Source organism: Dromiciops gliroides, chromosome 4, assembly GCF_019393635.1.
Source record: "Dromiciops gliroides isolate mDroGli1 chromosome 4, mDroGli1.pri, whole genome shotgun sequence".
NCBI classification, from domain to species: domain Eukaryota; kingdom Metazoa; phylum Chordata; class Mammalia; order Microbiotheria; family Microbiotheriidae; genus Dromiciops; species Dromiciops gliroides.
Window position 1 is genome coordinate 193,223,798 of NC_057864.1, and position 20,324 is coordinate 193,244,121.

A 20,324-nucleotide genomic window follows, 5' to 3' on the forward strand; every position below is an offset into this window, starting at 1 on the left:
ACATGCCTCTGGTGAATTTTTATCCATGTCAGTTAAGTCCTTTGAAAGAACCGAAAGAGCAACATCTTTTTGAAGATGCCAAAGTGTTGTTGAATAGATCTCCAGGCCTTCTACTCGGTAATTTTCAATCCGTCTCACTTCTGAAAATATTCGTTCTGCCTGAAATAGGAATGGAAACTAGTCAGAAAGAACAAAAGAGAAGACCTTGGTGCACAGAGAGCACTTTGCCTGCACGGCTCTGGAGGCACCGTCATGTACAAGCTTTGTATATGTACTGCCTATTTCCCAGGCTAGATGATGAGGTCTGATGGAAAGAAAAACATCTTAACTCATCCTTGTGTCCCCTCAGAGTGTTTGGCACAGCACAATGCACAGAAGAGACAGTCAGTAAGCACTGAATGACATATAGGAAGGACCTGAAAGCCAGAGTTCGCCATCAGTTTGAAGACCATCTACTCCACTCTTACGAGATCCAGAAATTTGACATTCTTTCCCTGAAGTCTAAGGTTTCAAGTTACATTTAAAAATCCCTCAATTCCTACTGTAGTCAGCCTTCCCCTAGGATCCCAGCATCCTGGGCTATACTTTGTGCAATTGCTGAAATAATATTTCTAAGTCATAAAGCTTGACCAGCCTGACATTGCTCAATCTCCCTTTCAGGTCTGCAAAAGGGCAGCTGGGTGGCACAGTGGATAGCATGCCAGGCCTAGAGTAAGGAAGACTCATCTTCCCAAGTTCAAATCTGGCCTCAGGCAGTTTCTAGCTGGGTGACCCTGGGTAAGTCACTTAACCCTATTTGCCTTAGTTTCCTCATCCGTAAAATGAGCCAGAGAAGGAAATGACAGACCACTCCAGTATCTTTGTCAAGAAAACCCAAATGGGGCCATGAAGGATTGGACACAATTGAAAACAACTAAACAACACATACATATATATAGCTTTGTTTTAGTTGGTTGATCCTAAATACTCTCTAAAAGATTCTTCTAGTTCTAAATGCTATGATCCTGTATATGAGGACAAGATTCAAAGCATGGTTTCTATGCTTTGCTATGGTACACTATGTTCTCTAAGCATATTTATATAGTAATATTGCTTTTATCTCTAAACAAAAATTATATGAACATCCAATAATAAACATAGCAAATTTGACAATTTGACTGTTAGTTGTAATTGTTTTATGTTTAAAACTAAATCAGGGGCAGCTAGGTGGCACAGTGGATAGAGCACCAGCCCTGGATTCAGGAGGACCCATGTTCAAATCTGGTCTCAGACACTTAACATTTACTAGGTGTGTGACCCTGGGCAAGTCACTTAACGCCAATTGCTTCACACAAAAATACAAAAAAACTAAATCAATTAGTATTATTACTATATGAAATCTTTTTGGGAGAAGGATGAGAGGAAGAGAAATTATATTTTTGGTGTATCATTCACTTTGAGTAAATGATGCTTTTTCTTCCCCTATCAAGACCAGTAAAAAGGCGGAAGGGGGCGGGGGGAGAGAGGAGTTAAAAGTATAGCAGTAAAGATTTTGATGATTATTTTTTCAAACTAAGTATCTAATGTGTAAAACTTATTCTTTTACACCAGAAATTCATTCTAATAATTGAGTATAAAGCACTTTATCCTCATGATTTCAGCAGTATATCTGATGATCCATCATGCTTTTACAGGGGGTACAAATTCAGACCAATGCAATACTACATAAGTCATTTAACTTCTCTGGATCTAAGGATATCAGTACTTATGCTTTCTACCTCACTTGGCTATAAAAAAGAGTACTTTATAAACCTTAAAGTACTATATAAATATTAGTTATAATAGAATGTCCTGGAAATATCTAATTTTCCATACCTTTGCATATACCAAAAGATATAAACTTATCTACCTTTCAAAATAAGGAAGAATAGTTTCTCTTAAGTTAGAAAGAATGAGAAAAATCATCATACCATTACACTGCCATTATATTCTAAATATTTCAGCCATATCCAGGGATGAAGCTGAAAATTTTCACGAGCCTACGGAAGAAGTCTCTGTGTGTCTGTATGAGTGTGTGTGCATATATGTTTCTATACTTACCTGCATATATTCTGACAGTTCAAAGTATGCTCTTCCAATCTGGCACAGTACCCAACCAGTATTATAGTGATGAGAAGGGAGGTGGCTCAGTATGTTTATCGCTTCTTTGCAGTTATAGGAACACAAAGCTAAGTAACCTTTCCCCATATCACGAAGAAGGCTCATCAAACCTTCTAGGAGAAAACAATACAGTAAATAAAGTAAAAGAGCAGTGTAGAACAATACATGAATACAGCTACTATGTACTGAAAAGCCTCTGGGTGTTCTAAGGAAGAAGCAGCCAGGTGGCTCAGTGGATAAGAGTGCTAGGTCTGGAATCAGGAAGACCTCAGTTCAAATCCAGCCTCAGACACTTACTAGCTATGTGACCATGGGCAAGTCACTTAACCGGTTTGCCTTAATCCACTGGAGAAGGAAATGGCAAACCATTCCAGCATCTTTGACAAGAAAACCCCCTGGACAGTACTGGTGAGCCATGGTCTATGGGTCACAAAGAGCTGGACATGACTGAATGATTGAAAAACGACTTCTAAGGAAAGGATAGTTATGGAAGACAATAGGGCATTTGAATGAAAGTAGTGTAAATAATTTAAAGTGACATGTGAATCTATTTGAAGCAAATATAGAGACATTATTAAAGACTTAAAACAGACCTGCTGCTGCCTTCTGAATAGTGAAAGCTTGGATCTGTGGTGTTACTGTGGATATTTTTCCTTCTGAAATGATCGAAGAGTCCAATTTTGTAATTTCCAGGCTATCATTTATGTTTGGTTGAGTTATTCCTCCTTTATTAGTCTTGCTTTTTGTTTTCCTGTTTGGAATTTTAGGTGGAAACTTCATTTTTAACTTTTTACTATTCTCCTGCAATAAGAGAAAAAAAAAACCCACCTTTTATTACAGTGGTCCATAGTGTGGTTTTAACCATCAGCTATTAAATCTTAAAACTGCATAAAGACTTTTTGGACACTCTATTTACTGGATAACTGGAATACAAACAGATGTGCACATCTGAACAAACTATATATCGTCTGCCATTCTTTCAAAGACTGTCACTGTTTTTTGTGATACATGGATTTTTACATAAAATTTCCCTCAGGAAATAGGCTTTTTCACAAAGAATATATTCTTTAGTCATTAATTTTGAATGCAACAAGAAACAGACTGACTAATCAAAGTCGTTATAATCAGTCAGCAGAAGTATAGTTGCTAATGGCAAGTACATCATATGCTTGAATTTATTGTTCAAAAGAAGAAAAAAGCATATGAAATACCACAGTTGAAGGCAAATGAACTAACTGCCAATAGTAACTGACCTTCAATAAGAACCATACAACATTTCCCCTTCAGGTGTCAAAGGACAACTTATAAGGGATTCACAAGGCTTGTTAATGATAGTTTTTAAGACCAGACATGGCAGGGCATGCCACTGGTACTGGTAGAGGCTAGTGGAACTCTTGAGTTTGGAAGCTGAGGTGTTGGCTAAAACCAATAAGGTGTCTGTATGAAGTCTGCACTATGGCCAGCCTCTAGGGATGGGGGTGTCATCTGGCTGTTTAAGGAGGTTAAAAAGGTTAAAGCTTTCATGTCCGTATTGGCTTTGGGTCTGTGAGTGGCAGCTTCAATTCCAGCGTGAGCAAGACAGGGAAACCCTGTCTCAAAAAACAAACAAACAAGCAACAACAACAAAAGCCCAGAGAAAGAGTGAGAGGGAGTTTTGAATGCCTATAAGTTTCCAGAATGAATTTAACTTCCAAAATGGTCACTTAAGGAAGTAACTACCTAGTGGAGTTGGAAGACTCAATGACCAAAAATTTTGCAGCGTAGTTAAGTATTAGATCAGTTACCTTGGTTGTAGAGCTGTCACTAGTAAAAAGTCGTGAGCTCCTTCGAGGCAGTGCATTGGGTGGAGCAGCAATAGTGGGGCTCAATACCTGAGGTGTTGTACTATTAAAAAAAAGTTTATTAAAGAAACGATATACTTTAAAAAATACATCTTAAAATCAATGTGCTAATCGTTGTTTCAAATCAAGAAATATCAAGAAAATCAGTTCTGAACTCAAGAGGTGATGACTTTGGCTTCCTTCACCACTTTAAACTTTATGTTACAGTAACACTGTTGAGGCACAGCAACCCCTTATCTGAAATTGCTAATCTAAACCTCACAATATGCACTACGACTCTAGGGCAACAAACTCATTCAGAATCCATTTTATCTTAATATCTATGTTCAGTATAGTGTGTCTAAGGCAGTAGAAAAATAGCTGGGCCAAGAACACATTCTAAACTTGTTGCTAATATAAATACTAATGTTAAACATGGATATCACCTCCTCGAAAGAATTCTTCAACCCACACGAATGCATCATCACAAGGCTTTTTGTGTGTGAGTAAATAGAACTTTACAGCTTACTAGACTAGGAGTCAGAAGACCATGCTAAACTCACAAGCCAGTTAAGCTTGAGTAAGTCACTTAACTGCTCTGAGCCCCAGTTTCCTCATCTGTAAAATGGAGATGCCTTACATGGTTGCTGTGAGGATCAAATGAAATAATATATATTTGGAAGAGCTTTGAAAACTATAAAGTGCTAGATATATGTCACTTAATATTATTATTAGCCATTCTGGCATATTTTCACTGTATATTAAACTCCAAATCACATAGGGAATCAATGTCTTTGTAAAAAATACCACTGAATATAGCAAACATTTATGCCTTGAGTACCCTTCCTTAGGCTCTCTATGTGCTAGGGATACAGATATGAAAAAGGACACAATTCCTGCTCTCCAAAGAGCTTACAATCTGGTATATTATGTGTATGTGTGTGGTGGGGATGGAGGGTTGGGATGGGAGGACAAGACATATACACAAATAGTTAAATGTCTAAGTTAGAGAAGTACACAGGAAAGGTAAGAGTGATATGAGAGAAAACGAGGAATCACTTCTAACTAAAAGCATGAGGGAAGGATTCATGGAACCTGAAGAAAGAAATGGATTTTGGAAAGGGGGGGAGAGGCGTTCATTTCAGGGCCACTGGAAGATAGTGTCAGGCACTATGGACAATGTGATGGCAACATTAAGCCTATGGAGCGAAGTGGTTGTGGCCATAAATCTCTCATAAAAAGGACACTGGTAAGTGCCATGGGGCTAAGAACAGATACCAGAAGGTGGGGAAAATGTAGAAAGAAAGGTAAAAGAGTTATCTCTACCCTTTTTGGAAAAATAGGGACCAACAAGAAAGAGATAATTTTCCTCCCTACCCCATTATCTTGTCCTTAGGAAATAGGAATGTCAGAGAATATAGCAGAAGCCTAGAACAGATCATGGGTACCAGAAAAGTAACCCTGCTCAAAAATATTTTTTCCTATGCCATCATCTGATTAGCTAGTTGTTTGGGCTGACAAACTTTTCTTTAAAAACCTTGGCAAGGTTAAACTGACTAATGTCAGTCATCCTCAATTATGAATGATTGTGTAATCAGAAAACATTCTTCCTGAAAGCCTCTGATGGTGAGAGGAAATTTTGGAAGACTAGGTCTTTTTAGGGAAGGGGTAGGAGGAAAGGAGTTTTTTAAAAAAGGAAGCAATCCAGGAAGACAGGTCACGAAGAAGCTATTTGTGGAAAGGGATGTACAAACGGCCAACTCTGAACCACTTAAGAGCATTGTTCTAAGGATGAGGATCCAAGGAGGGGTGCTAAGACAAGGAGGGTGCCAAAGAAAAATGTCCTCTTCTTGATTTTGCCCAAGACATCGGTGGTTACAAAGTCCCTGGATTCCACAGGAAAAAAAAATATCAGCAAAATGCCAGATATTTATCCTATAAATGTAAAGGTATGTAGTGAGTAAGCTGAAACATTGAGAATGTTTTATCAAGTGCATCCATATGAATAAACTGTGTAAATGGGAGTCTGTGTAACCAAAATCCTGTGAGCAGTGCTAAAAAGTGACATATTATGGAAATCAAAGTCAAGTCCAAATTAACACCCAAACTCTTAGCCAAGGTAACTCAGGAGGAACACCATCCTAAACAACAACAAAGGTAATCCATCTTTCCCTGCATCTCAAAATTTGCTGTCTTGGATGCATACACCAATTCTAGATGTTTTTTATTCCACAACTGAGGAGGTACAAAAAAAATCAAGATGCTCCCCAAATCTAACTTTATCAACTGATTTTGGGAGATGTGCTTCAAAATTTCAGCTTTCTTTGTTAATATCCTGTTTTTATGGCTTTCTAATGAATGTAGCTGTCAATATAGACTATCAAGTAGAAGGAATAAAGCACTTTGAGGAAAATCCTGAACCTTGCTACAGGACAATTTATGTTTGGAGGAAAAAGTAAGCATCTCAAATTGCCTTGGGAAACTTTTTTCTTTTAAGGAGAAATGGGCTATATGAATCATATTTAATTTTCCCCCCCAATTCTAAGAAGGCAAACAGGGTTATTGTTAATTAAGTCTTTAACATTTTTTTGGGTGGGGCAAAGAGGATTAAGTGATTTGCCCAGGGTCATACAGCTAGTAAGTGTCAAGTGTCTGAGGCTGGATTTGAATTCAGGTCCTCCTGAATCCAAGGCTGGTGCTTTATCCACTGCACCACCTAGCTGCCCCCTTAATCAACATTTAATATAGCAATCATAATAGTTTTAGATAGAATTTTTGATAAAACTATGATTGTATTTTTATACATTCCTTATAATCAATGTACAGAGTTAAGAGAGGTTTGAGTTCAAATCTAACACAACAGCTAGTGACTAAGCTATTAACTTATTTGAGCCTCTGTTTCCTCATCTGTAAAATGGGTATAATATCATGTGCATTGCCTACCTCAAAGTGCAGTTATGAGGACTGAATGGGATAAACCATATAAATTTTAATATACAATATAAACATCAGTAATAGGCATGGTGTTCAACTGTTCTTGTATCTTTGTTATGACATTCTATTATTCACATCAATGATTTATTTCTTGCCAAAACAGGAATGTAACCACCATTCAAATATAAGTTCTTTTAAGAAAACTAGATCCTTATTCCAAAGACCTACATACTGGCACAGTTTCCAGAAATCAAACACAGGGAAGAGTAGAGACTGCCAAAAATTGATCCTTTAAGTAAAACACATGTATAAACAGAAAATATTTTATCTGGGCAATTTGAAATGTTTACTTTGAATATAAATTTACATGATGATTAATTAGCCTAAAGATGTTTTCATTAGCTGGTAGCTTTTTATTTTTAACTGCAACAGGCATTCAATAATAATAAAAAAAAGGTTTAAAATACACTAGTTATGCAAGCTTAATCATTTTACTGAAGCAAGAACAGCATAGTTTTGCTTCAGATTTAATTTAAATTATATAAAGATGTATAAAAATTCAAAGCTGGGGAATTCTATGTTTTAAAAAGTCATATGGGGATTCTCAAACATTGGAGTCATCAAAACCTGCCCTAGATCAAGAAACTATGAAAAACCATGGTGCCTCAGGGTGAGAACTGCAAAGAAAACTATAGAAATGTAGGAGAAAAATACCAATAAATACCTTGTCTGTGGGCCAGAACTTTGTGTTTGTGCAACAAGGATTGGAGTTACCTCTCGACTATTTCCACTCTGTGAGAAGACAGACTTTGTTCCAGCTTGGCTGATTCTGCCAACAGACTGCATAACACAAAATTTTTATGTTTGCTATTGTGGCAATAATTGCACTGTGAATCACAAACTTAGTCATATATTTTTCCAGATACAAGTACAAAGGTCTCATAGTATATATGACCACTGATGTAGCTTAGAGCATTAAATCATTATTTCCATTGTCACCTAAGCTCAGGCATAGATAGTATCTTCACCCTCCTCTCTTAACATATTTGCATTTCTATACCACTTCTAATATCAAACATAGAAGGAAAACTCCCCAATGAAATCTATAGGTATTAATTACTTATGGGCAGGGTACAGTGTTCCTAAACTAGGGATACAAAAAGTCATCAGACCCAATCCCTGCCCTCAGGGGACTTACAATCTGGACAAGGGGACTATTCACATAACAAGATAAGGAATAATACAAAGAAGTATCAGCTAAGGGCCAGATAAGTAGAATAGATAATAAGTACTACAGAAATTTATGAAGGAGAGATCTCTATCCCAATACTTCCCAATTTCTGAGTAGCGTTGCTCCTGAACTTATCCATTGCTCTCCAGCATCTCCAATCTCTCTCCTTCCACTGACTCTCCTAAATTGGAAAAAACCTTCACTTGACCTTGCTGTTCCCTCTACATATGTTCTATTTCTAGACTTCCTGTCACTGCCCAATTTCTTAGACAAATGTATTATATTTACAGTTTCTATTCCCTCTCCCTTCTCCCCACCCTTCCCAGTCCATTTCCCACTCCTCAACCCAACCTTCCATAATTTGATATTGATTGGCCCCCCATTACCTTATAGGTTCTTAAGATCACCTTCTGGTTAAATCCAGTTGTCTTTTCTATATTTCCATTCTGCTTGACCTCTGTAGGTCAAAATTTAACACTGCTGACTCCACCCCTCTGCCCCCAGACCCTCCACCAGCCTTCTGGAAACATTTTTCCATCCTTGACTTTAATAATAAGAGCATTATCTTTATTCTTCTGTTTCATCTCCCTGAGGACATTACCTATTCTCCAGCCCTATGACTAATCTTTTTCTTAATAGAACATTTGTTTTCATATTTGCTTATAAGTCTAAATGGTTACTACTAGACTTGAATCCTTTCCCTTATTTCCACCCTCCTATTAAACACTGGATATCATATCACCACAATCTCACCATATTCAGAACCAGGTCCACCATCATTCCTTTGTCATTTATGCTCAAACCCTAGAGTCAAAATTGACTTTCTTTCATCTACCAGAAGTGTCCCCATACTCACTACCAGGTTGGCTATTTTAAGCTGTTTTCATCTGAGGGCCTCTACTTAGACTTGCTCAGGATCAACTCATCAAGATAAGAAGAGAAATAATAGCAACCAAGGTGCTTATGTTATATGTGTTTGTTCACTTGTTTGCTTTTCCCCTTTGCTTCCTTAATGTCTGTGGTCTTTAAGCTGTTGACAATATTACCTGGTATTTGATAATATTTATTTCTCTACCTCCTTCAACTCCTATAGATTTCCTATTTGATGATTTTCTATATTGAGTTTGGACTTCCCACTTTGCTTGACCCTTCAATGATCTGTGTTCCCTTAATTTCTATTTATCTGGCCTTTGACCTATTGTTTTCTTGACCCTTGCAGTTCCTATATATTTTACTTCCCAAACCCTAATTGTAACCCAGTTCTTTTGATCTGCTGCCACCCATGGCCTACCTGCCAGGACACTTATCTTTTGTGACAAATCTGTTGCTTCTTTTCCTGAAATTTCCCATGATGTGCTATCTCACCTCATACTTGGATTACTCCAACAATCTCTTCACTAGCTTCTAAAACACTGATGATCTCTTTTACCTCCATACCATTGTTATTACTCTTCCTAAAAGAATAATTTCATCATTTCTCTATGATAAAAAGAACAAAAACAAAAAAACTCATACACCTATATCCACTGCTTTTAAGGCTATCCATGATCTGGTGTCACCCTGCTTATTCAAACCTGTCATACTACTACCTAATATTAACTCTATTCAAGGCATAAAAAAGGTGATTTACCTAAAATGTCTATTAATTTAAAAATACCCAAAATAAGTACAATTAATTACTTTGAATTAAATATTCACATTTATACACATCCACAAAATTATTAACTATTTCCATTCATCCCTTTTCCCACCTTCTGTCTTTCCAAATCTTAGCAATCATTCAAGAACAGACCAGGTCAAGCCTTATATCTCCACGAAGACTAATCATATTTCCTAAATTATAATATAACTTCCTTGGGAAGAGACCACACTTTATATTTCATTGATATTCTCATAGTTCCTAAAACATCACAACTTTATGGATATTAAAAATTAGCATAACCATTCAAATACAATAAACAATGCAATTACAGGCAATTCCTCCACATTCCTAAAGAACAGTCATCATTATCTAGACTACTTCCTAATACTAGACATCCCATCATAGCCATGTCAGCTTCTTGGAGCTTTTTGAAAATCTGTGAGTTCATAAATGGAGGAGTGAAGAAAAAGTGAAAAATAGGAAGTTTTGGGGAGTTAAGTCTAGGAGTAAAAACCGAGGCAGGGATAGCTTACCTGGATAGTGAAGGGTGCAGGAACTCCTCATACCCACCATTTAAAATTAGGCTAACATTGATTGAAATTTTAATTTCACACTAACTGAATTAGAGATTCATTTGGGTTAAAGATTAGAGATTCACTTGGGCTAAAAATATAAACAACTACAGAAAGGAAAAAAGACAGTCATTCACAATTCAATAAGAAATATTTAAAAAGCTTTTCTCTAACTGGAGACTGGGTGAAAGGGCCCAAGCACTTGCTAAATGTTGTAGATACAAAAACAAAAAAAGACAGTCCCTGCCCGCAAGGAGCTTACATTCTATTGAGGGAGACAACAAGTAAGTGTGGTATATTGGGAAGGATATTTTGGTTTGGAAAATTAAAGAAATGGCGAGTTGAGACATAGGGGAGTAGACTGACAAAGTGGGGGACTAAAGGCAACACGAGAACACTGGGTACCTGTGAGAGATAGGTAGAGAAAAGGAAGTGGGAAGATAACAAAGCTAAATCTAATCATTTAATATTTTTTGCCTAGCACTATCCATGTGCTTAGAAAGGGAGAAGGAAGGACCTTTTATTATTATCTTTCCTTCCTGGGCATGAACTTCAAGGCTTCAGACTCCAAACTCAGATTGTTATTACTAAAATCGAGCTTTTTTATGGGTTAAACAGGCTTTGGAGGGACTTAACCCAGGGAAACTAATCAAGTAAAATATAGTTTCCTATGGAAAATGCATACTAAATTTTAAACTAACCTAAAGAAGGAACTTTGGGAAGACAACCCATTGATAAACTCAGGGACTTAGAAATTGGTTTTAATTAATGAACAAATTAATTCTGAGCTAATCCATTTATATATTTCAAATTTTTCCTTCAAAAGGGAAAAAAACATTCATGTATAAGTATGTATTCTTATATTTATAATGCATATTTTTTTAATTTAGTCTAGAGCATGGCCCTTGACATTGCATGAATGGCTCTGGTGACCTTTTCCTAGAAACTGTTCAGAAGTTTAAGCACTCATAGAGATACTTTAGACTATAAATCTTATCATTTTAGAATTGGAAAGACTTTGAGATCAAATTCAAACTCCTCATTTTACAGATGAGAAAAACTAAGGCCCAGAGAGTTTAAATCAACCAAAAAGTATTTATCTTGTTTCTGTTTTGAATTGGCTGCCCCATAGGCACCTCAAACTCAAGATGTTCAAAAGAGAACTCATTATTTTTCCTCCCCAAACCCATCGTTCTTTCAAATTTCTTTTTCATTTTTGAGGGTAGCACCATTCTTCTAGTTACTCAGGTTTGCAACCACATTATTGACCTGGATTAATCACTTTCACACACACATATCTAATAGCCAAATCTTGCCATTTCTACCTTTACAATATCTCTCATATATGCACCTTCTATCTACTTACCTAGCTGTCACCCTAGTTCAGTCCTTCCTCACTTCTCATCTAGATTAGTACAACAGTTTTCAAATTGATCTCCTGGCTCAGATCTCTCCTCTCTCCAATCTATCTCTTCACATAGCTGCCAAAGTGATTTTCCTATTCTGCCATCTTCCCAGAATCCTCTCTCCAAAGCAAGTTGCCTAAAGTGCACCTACCCGCCCAACCTCCCTTCACGACCATCCCACTCAATAAACTCCAAAAGTTCTACAAAACCTACTTCTAGGATCAAATATTGATCACCTGGAATTTAAAGCTCCTCACAACCTTTTCAACCTTCTTACACTTTATTCTCCTACACATTCTCCTATGGTCCAGCCATACTGGCCTCCTTGTTGTTCCTTACAGAGGACACTTTATTGCTTATCCTTGTGCCTTTGCACAGACTCTTCCCCAAATGTGACTTACTCTCCCCTTATCTGTGTCTCCTAGCATCCCTGGTTTCCTTTAGGACTCAGCATAAACGCCACATTTTACATGAGGCCTTTCTTGGTTCCCCAAACTCCTATCTTGTCCACTAATGTTACTTTGTTTTTACTTTTTAAGTGCCTTGAATGTACCTATTTATATTTATCAGCCCCTTTAGAATCCTTAGGATAGGGACAGTTTTTGCTTTGTCTTTGTGTTTCCAACATTAGCACTCTGCCTGGCACAAAGCAAGTGATTACTAAATGTTTATGGGTTAGTTGATTAGATAAGATCACACAGCTTTTCTAACTACTAGTCTAATTCTATTTACACTAAATCATACTAAAAGTTGACTGACCTCCTTGATATATTGGCCTGATTATTGGGTTTGGTAAGGGTAACAAGTTTTTATATATTCTACCTGAAAAATGAGTTATATAACTACAAGTGTCCAAAGTATGTACTTAATGTGAATACTCACTACTTATGTGAGTTTCATAGGATTTCTTTTGGATTCATTATTATGAGAAGTATTTAAAATTGTTTTTTTTTTCCTGGAGAAAGAATGAAACATCCAACCTGGCTCAAGGAAAAAACCTTTCCATCTAAAACTCTCTATTAATTTAAAAATATAAACAAAATCAAATATAATTATGTCTAAATTACAAGTCCAAAAAAATTAGAAATTAACTTTGATACCTAAAATTTTATTAACTTTTAATAAAAATGTAAAATGTGGTATTTAACATTTGCACTTAACTTTTTTAGGCTACAGGAGAATTGTATTATTGCTGTAAAACTGATGAAAATATGAAGAGCAGGCCAAACTCTTGGAGAATATTTTGCCCCTGTAAACTAAGCTATTTAAAAATATACTAATTTTGCTAAGAGTGGTATTAAGAGTATCACAGATCTAATAAACAAAGGGGGAAAAATCTGGGTATATCAGTTAATGAATTAAAATTATGAGCTGTGTGACTGTGGAGTTTTTGTTTTAGATACTAACAATTTATTTAGCTTTATGTGTACATTAATCCAATTTTTTAGGGGAAATCCTGATTTCAAGATCCCAGGTCACCAATACCTCACTCAAGGCAGTTTTTAGTTGTATAACCCTCAAGGGAAGGTCATCATCAAGCCTTGATATATTCCCTTTGCCACAATGCAAAAACTGAAGTTAATTTCCACACTTCTTAAGACTCTCTCTGAAATATTAATTTTGTAGGCTGACTAGAATCTGCAACTAATTCTTTTTAAACAAGATCAAAACAGCATTTCAAAGGCAAAGTACCTTCTTTGAGGGGGCTCCTGTAGATGGCACATCAATTACAGACGACGAGTTAGTGTAGTTTTGTAGATATGATCCATCTCCAGGACTTGGAGTTTCTAGTGGCAGTATCCCAAAACTGAGAAAAGGTTGAAATCAAGGTGTCAAAGTCATCAAGTCATACATAAAGTAGTAGTATACTTAAATTAGAAGGTGTAAAAGGAAGAGAATGGTCAGTCTGAGGGACAGTGAGGATTTAAGGGGCAGTTTGGCAGTAATTGGTGACTTTGAATTGAATTCTATCCAAGATTAAAAATGTAACATGAAAATTAAATTGTGTAGCAACTGTTGACAGAAGTAGATGTTTAAAGAGACTTCAAAAGTTCCTTTCATAAAACACTTCACTGATGGAAACAATTCTGAAGCCATGGGATTAACTGAACTTCAGTCTATTCGAAAGAGCCAGTTGTGACAAATCTAACCAGGAGAGCTCTCATGGCAAATGAAGCTAAGTATGCAGAGGTCCCTTCCATGTGTAACCTTTTACCAACATACTCCTTGTCCCTCTGGGGAGAAGGCAATGATGATTTACATTTCAATAGTGTACCACAAATTACTAATATAAAAACACACACAGAAACAACACAATCCCATGGGTTTCAAGGGATTCTTAAATTCTTTTCTACTTTTTCCAGCACATTTTGGCAAAATATAATTGGAGAATTATGATTTTATTTTCCCTAGTTAGCCATTTTAAAGGTCCAACATTTCAAAAGGCTCACTACTATATACTAAGTATGCATTTTATAGGCATATACTAGAGAAACAGTAAATCTGAATGCAAAGTCTAAAGATACCATAAAGAGTATTTTATCTAAAATTTAATAATCCAATTAGAAAAACTGTATTTACTGTATTTAAATTACTTCATTTTCTGAAAACAGAAAAAGTCAGTAGTTGATTCAACATTTGCTTCCATTTTTAGTAGCCCTTAAGTTAACTGCTATAGGACAGCACAAAGTAAGCACTGTTTACCTTACCTTGGAGTTAAAGGGCTAAGAGCAGCTGGTCCTCCTAATAAACTCCGCCCAGTTTTTGGTTTATTTTGAGCCTGTTTAGACAGTAAGGTAGTTCCTGTTCCAAGGGGGACAGTGTCTGGTGAAATTACAGCTGAATCAATATAAGACACTGAGGAATCTGTGTTCAAGGAGTACTTTGAATTGGAGGATTCTAAATTCAGTCTGTTTAATTCCTGAAACAGAAAATTTCTATGATAATAACAACAGACACATGTGGTGCTTTATATGTTTTGCAAACAAGTTTGCAGAGCACATTATATATATTATTTCATTTGAGAATAAACCTGTGAAATTCTAGAAATATCATTTTCATTTTACAGAAGAGGAAACCAAGGCTGAGAGAGGTTCTGTGACTTGTCCAGGATCACACAGATAGCAAATACTGGAGGTCAGACTTGAAGCCAGGCCTTCCTGACTCTTGGTCTGGCACTCTGCACAAAATACCAGGCTGTCTCTCCTGTCATCATATTAACTAAAATGTATTACTTAGTTTGTATTAATGATTCTAATTTTCTAACATTAAAATTTGAAAATAGTAGTGTTCAAAAGACTTACAATTGTATCTTGGGGAGTTTCCATTAGAACTGTCTCAGGCTGTCTGTGATATAAATTGTGATTAGATACTACAGTTGTGCAAGTGTTGGGCAGACAGCTGCTAAAGTTCTGTAATGATGTTAATTTAAATGTTTGGTCAGGATCTGGCTTTTCACCTGTGAAAACAAAAAGACCGCCCCCACAGCAAGATTATAAAGGTTAAAAATTTTAAAACAAAACAAATAACTTGAATGAACACCTAAGAAGTACACAAACTTAAAATTCACTGACCATTGCAAATGATTTTGTAACTTTCCATCTTAATCCAGTCCCTCCCTCTATCTTTCAATTGTACAAATCTGTCTTGCTAAAATAAAGCTGAAACCAGACTACAATGACACTAATTTGCATTTATTGGTTTTCAGAGAGAACAGGATATACACAAGAGGAATAGTGGTTACCTAATTCACAGCAAGCAATTTCATCATTCCTAAAATCCCATGGAAAGAGGTGGTTATGATGCTATAATAAAAGTATATCTATAGCACATGTCAAACATGTGGCTGAAAGTGGCCCACATTCTCAAGTGTGGCCCAAATCAGATTAAAATGTAATTGGGAAATATTTAAGAAAAAAAAGAATAAAATAAAACATACATGTGTGTATATGCATATATGTTTATTCCCACCCACCCCCATAGCAAATGAGGTCCATAGGGAATGTTATGTATGGTTCAGTGGCCCCTGTTTCTATTTGAGTTTGACACCACTGATCTACAGTATGTGCTTGCCACTGGTTTTCCAGTCATCCTAAAATATTTACATACCTTTCCTCTTAAAGACTGGTTTGTGTCTTATCTACATAATAGTTTCAGTCTTTGACATTCAGCAAATATCTTTTATTAAAAGTTAATAAGTACACACCTTATCAATGCTGTATTCCCAATGCCAATGCTAGAAATAGTATAGTTAACATTAAAAAGTTCTAAATAGTAAAGATTAACAACTTAGTATTTCTAACAAATTCACCATAGATGTTTAGAAATATAAACAGGGGTATATCCCTAAATCAAGTCTCAACAAGCATTTAACCCCAATTGATGATCATGCTTTCAATCTTTTCTCAGTAGGACTTTGGAAAGAAAAACTTTTCCGGTAGATAAATATTTTTCCTCTTAAAAAATAAAATAAAAAGCACAGGGGAAAAACAAAAAACCCACCTCTACAAACCTACCTATTTCACATAATGACTCAAAAGGGGACCAGAGGAAAGGATTTAAACTAAGGCTCTTTTGGTAACATTCTGATCCTTTGGCAAGCCGATCTGTCTTGCTGTAGAGAAAAACAAATAGTTTAAACAAGAAAAGAGAACCCAAAACATTTAGAATAAAGATAATTACGGAATAGAAAAAGATACACCTTATGTAAGCACAAAGGGTCCTCTTCCTCAATGCTTCCCTGAAGTGTCAATTCCCCCTACTTATCACCCTTCAACTATGACTCCAATAGGTCAGTTCAAACCAGCTGTCAGGTGGAAGCACACATACACCTAAATTAGGAGAAACTTGAATAAAATTAAATGAGCTATCCACCACCTCCCTGATATACAAAATGCTAGCTTTTCTTTCCTATCAGACACCTAACAAATTCAAGCCCTGAAGAGAAATAATTCATTAAGGTACCCAAACTTTATTTTTAACTTCTGGGAAAGACTAGTGGCTATCCTTAAAGTGCCTGAATTAAAGCATATTTGAAAGGAATATATGCATCACCTGACTTTACTCTGACTATAAAAGCTCTTTTGTCACAATTGAAGATGATGCTCAAGATAGCTTTTTGCTTAAGGAAAGGGGGAAAGCAATTTTGCTGTCTTTATAAAGTAGTTGTTAAAAGGCCTAAAAGGTCTAAATTTCAGAAGGTCTAGGTCATACTGATATCCGAGATAACATATGTAGAGCATTTTACAAACCTTAAGGGACTACATAAACATGAGTTATTATTATTGTTAAGATAGGGATTTAAAATAAGCTAGGTGTCAAAATCATTAAAAAGTTTACTTCTACAGAAGAACACTAGGACAAGTCATACTTTAAAATAAAGCTTCTTAAACTGTGAGTCATGACCCCACATAGGTTCATGTAACTGGATTTGGGGGTCTTGAAAAATTTGGCAATAGTAAAAGGTTATGTATACCTATTTTATATACCTATATATGGTAAAAATTTCTTGGGCAGGAAAAGTTTAAGAAGCCCTGCTTTAGAGGGAGAGAAGAGATGTCAAGGAAAACTAACACGGGAACAAGTCTTATAAAACTCAAAGGTTTTATGAAAAATCAGATGGCATCCAACCAAAAGTTTCAAAGGAAAAATTGTAAAGCTGTTAGCTGAAATGTATAACATCATAAATGGCCACTGTGCCAGAGGATAGTGCCAAGCACAAAGTAAATGCTTGGTGTCAAGGTTACTTTTGTTATGCACTTCATAAATGTTTGTTAAATTGCATTAATAATTGAATTAATTGTCAATGTAACATCTCTTTGCAAGAAGAATTCTATAGCTCAAAAACCATTTTTTGAACCTGGTAGATAATAGAATCTATAATAAAATGTAATATAAGTGAATAAAAAAAATGTATAACCAATTGGGGAAAAGTTAAATTTTCTGTGGGAGGGAAATCCATGCTTTGTAATTTGGCCTAATATCAGTTCATAAACACACTAATAAAAAAGGGAACTATGGGACATAACCCACCTAGATTTTTTTTAAAGCTTCTAAAAGCAATATAACAAAGATTATTTAAATCCCAACAATACAGAATTATCACAGAATCACAGGATCACAAGAAATAGAGACCAACATAGATCTAGAGATACAGATATAGAGGCCAATTAGTCCTACCTCCTAATTTATAGATGGGGAAACCGAGGCCAGAGAAACACATTTAAGGACACTGAGTTAAGAATGATATTTTGTTATGAATGGGTTGAAGATAGGCCAAGTATAAGACAAGAATCTGGTAGGAAGGAAAATAACTCAAACTACAATAAGCTGAGGGGCAGCTAAGTGGTGCAGTGGTAGAGCACCAGGCCTGGAGTCAGAGAGACTCATCTTTGAAGTTCAAATGTGGCCTCAGATACTTAATAGCTGTGCGACCCTGGACAAGTGACTTAATCCTGTTTGCCTTAGTTTCCTCATCTGTAAAATGACTTGGAGAAGGAAATGGAAAACTTCTCCAGTATCTTTATCAAGAAAACCCCAAATAGGGTCATGAAGAGTCAGACATGACTGAAATGAGCGAACAACAATAAGCTGATGACATATAAGTTTTAACTGCCATAGGTATACAATAATTGTCCCACCTTTCCACTATAGACCCAAAAAAGTTTAAGTGTGATGATTTGACTATAAAGATGGGATTTTAAATACTTATAAATCAAGAGGTGATTCATAGATAATGTAATAATTAAAGCTGGCATTTTAAGGTTTACAAAGAGCTTTACAGAATATAATTTGATGTTTACAATCCTTTTTTTGAGGGGCAATGAGGGTTAAGTGACTTGCCCAGGGTCACACAGCTAGTAATGCTTACAGTAATCTTTTTTTTTTTTCGGGGCATTGGGGATTAAGTGACTTGCCCAGGGTCACACAGCTAGTAAGTGTATCCATTGCGCCCCCTAGCTGCCCCTAACAGTAATCTAACAAGAAGTTAAGTGGCACAGTAGATAGAGTGCTGGCCCTGGAGTCAGGAAGACCTGACTTCAAACCTAGCCTAAGACACTTGCTAGCTGTGTGACCCTGGGCAAGTCACCTAACATGTGCCTGCTTCAATTTCCTTTACTGTAAAATGGGGATAATCGTAGCACCTTCCTCCCAGGGTGGTCGTGAGGCTCAAATGAGATCATATTCGTATAGTGCTTAGCACATAAGAGGTGTTTAATAAATACTTATTTCTTTTCTTCCTTCTTTTCCTATGAGGTTAAGTGGTTCAGGCCTCTTCTGACTCCTAATCCAATATTCTTTACACTAAGAATGTGATCAGATAGTTCCTAATGGGAAGCAAGGATCAAATTTAAAATTTAAAATTTTAAAGTTTTAAATTTTAAAATGGGTGAATTTAATTCAGACAATCACTACATGAATAACCCTCATAGTCAATATAAGGGTGAGAAAAGCAGTGCTGGGGTATAACCTGAAAAGTGACTGAATGGTAATCTGTTTGATTTCAAGGCAAACCATCCAACATCACAAATACAAGTGTTTGCTCCAATCACTGATGGTGAAGAGGCCAAAGGTGATCAGTTTTATGAAGACTTGAAATAATACCAAAAGAAGATGTCACATTCATCACAGGGGACTGCAATACTAAAGTAGGATATCAAAAGATAAGTGGAACAATGGGCAATTTTGGCCTTGGAGTACAAAATGAAGCAGGGCAGAGACCAAAAAAGTTTTGTCAAAATAACTTGCTGGTCATAACTCTTTTTCAACAACCCCAAAAGCAACATGTACACAGGGACATGACAAGAAGGTCAATCTAGAAATCAGACTAAGTACTTTATAGACAAAGGTGGAGAAGCTCTATACAGTAAGTTAAAACAAGACCTGGAGCTGAAAGGATCAGATCATGATCGTCTTAGTGCAAAATTCATTGTTTGTCCTTTGTTCTTGAAGAGGTCCATGACACTGGAAGGTGATGTCATGACATGCACTGAATTGGACTGAAGTGAGGGAAGACAATGTAAGGTCACCAACCTTACTCTCTCTTCCAGAGCCATTTGGGTCCAGTGGCAAGATATTGTAACGATTGGAATGACGCCACCTGCTGGAGACTTACTGTAGAAGAGTTCCGCCCATGAAGTGAAGGTCTTTGAGGGCAAGACCAGGAGTCTTTTCTTTGGCATCAGGAAGTGATGCGGGCTAGTGGGAGGAGGAAGGAAGAGACTGGCGCTCGGTCTCACTCTCTTTCCTTTGGACTCTGGTGGAGAGCGGAGCTAGAAATGTGCTCTCCCTTTAATAGATAGGAATCTAGGCCTTTCTCTCTCTTTACCAAATTCTTATTCTCCTTAATTAATGCTTAAAAGTCTAACTCTTGCTAAAACTTATAATTTATTGGCGACCACTCATTAGATATTTTAGACAGTTTAGCTAGAATTTTGGCCCTTAACAATATATACATCAGGACAACTGGAAATGGCCCTAGATGTTTAAAGCAATTGGGGTCAAGTGACTTGGCCAATATCACACAGTAAATGTCTGAGGTGAGATTTGAATTCAGGTCCTCTTGACTGTGCCACCTAGCTG

General features: G+C 36.4%; 1 protein-coding gene across 8 annotated transcripts in view; it reads right to left on the reverse strand.

Moving 5' to 3' along the window:
* The window catches only part of CDC27 (cell division cycle 27), a 108,696-nt gene that overhangs the window by 27,221 nt on the left and 61,151 nt on the right, over positions 1 to 20,324 (reverse strand). For 6 of the 8 annotated variants that reach the window (XR_006356354.1, XR_006356353.1, XM_044002670.1 and 3 more), the window contains 9 exons: positions 16,259 to 16,356; positions 15,047 to 15,201; positions 14,453 to 14,664; positions 13,437 to 13,551; positions 7,618 to 7,733; positions 3,924 to 4,023; positions 2,733 to 2,940; positions 2,080 to 2,252; positions 7 to 159 (listed from right to left, as the gene is read on the reverse strand). Coding sequence is in view for 6 of the 8 variants with exons in the window: in XM_044002670.1 (XP_043858605.1) it covers positions 7 to 159; positions 2,080 to 2,252; positions 2,733 to 2,940; positions 3,924 to 4,023; positions 7,618 to 7,733; positions 13,437 to 13,551; positions 14,453 to 14,664; positions 15,047 to 15,201; positions 16,259 to 16,356 (1,330 nt within the window). In the remaining 2 variants the exon portion in view is untranslated. The remainder of the gene's footprint in view (positions 1 to 6; positions 160 to 2,079; positions 2,253 to 2,732; positions 2,941 to 3,923; positions 4,024 to 7,617; positions 7,734 to 13,436; positions 13,552 to 14,452; positions 14,665 to 15,046; positions 15,202 to 16,258; positions 16,357 to 20,324) is intronic. The other 2 variants (XM_044002671.1, XM_044002669.1) reach the window with 1 other exon arrangement.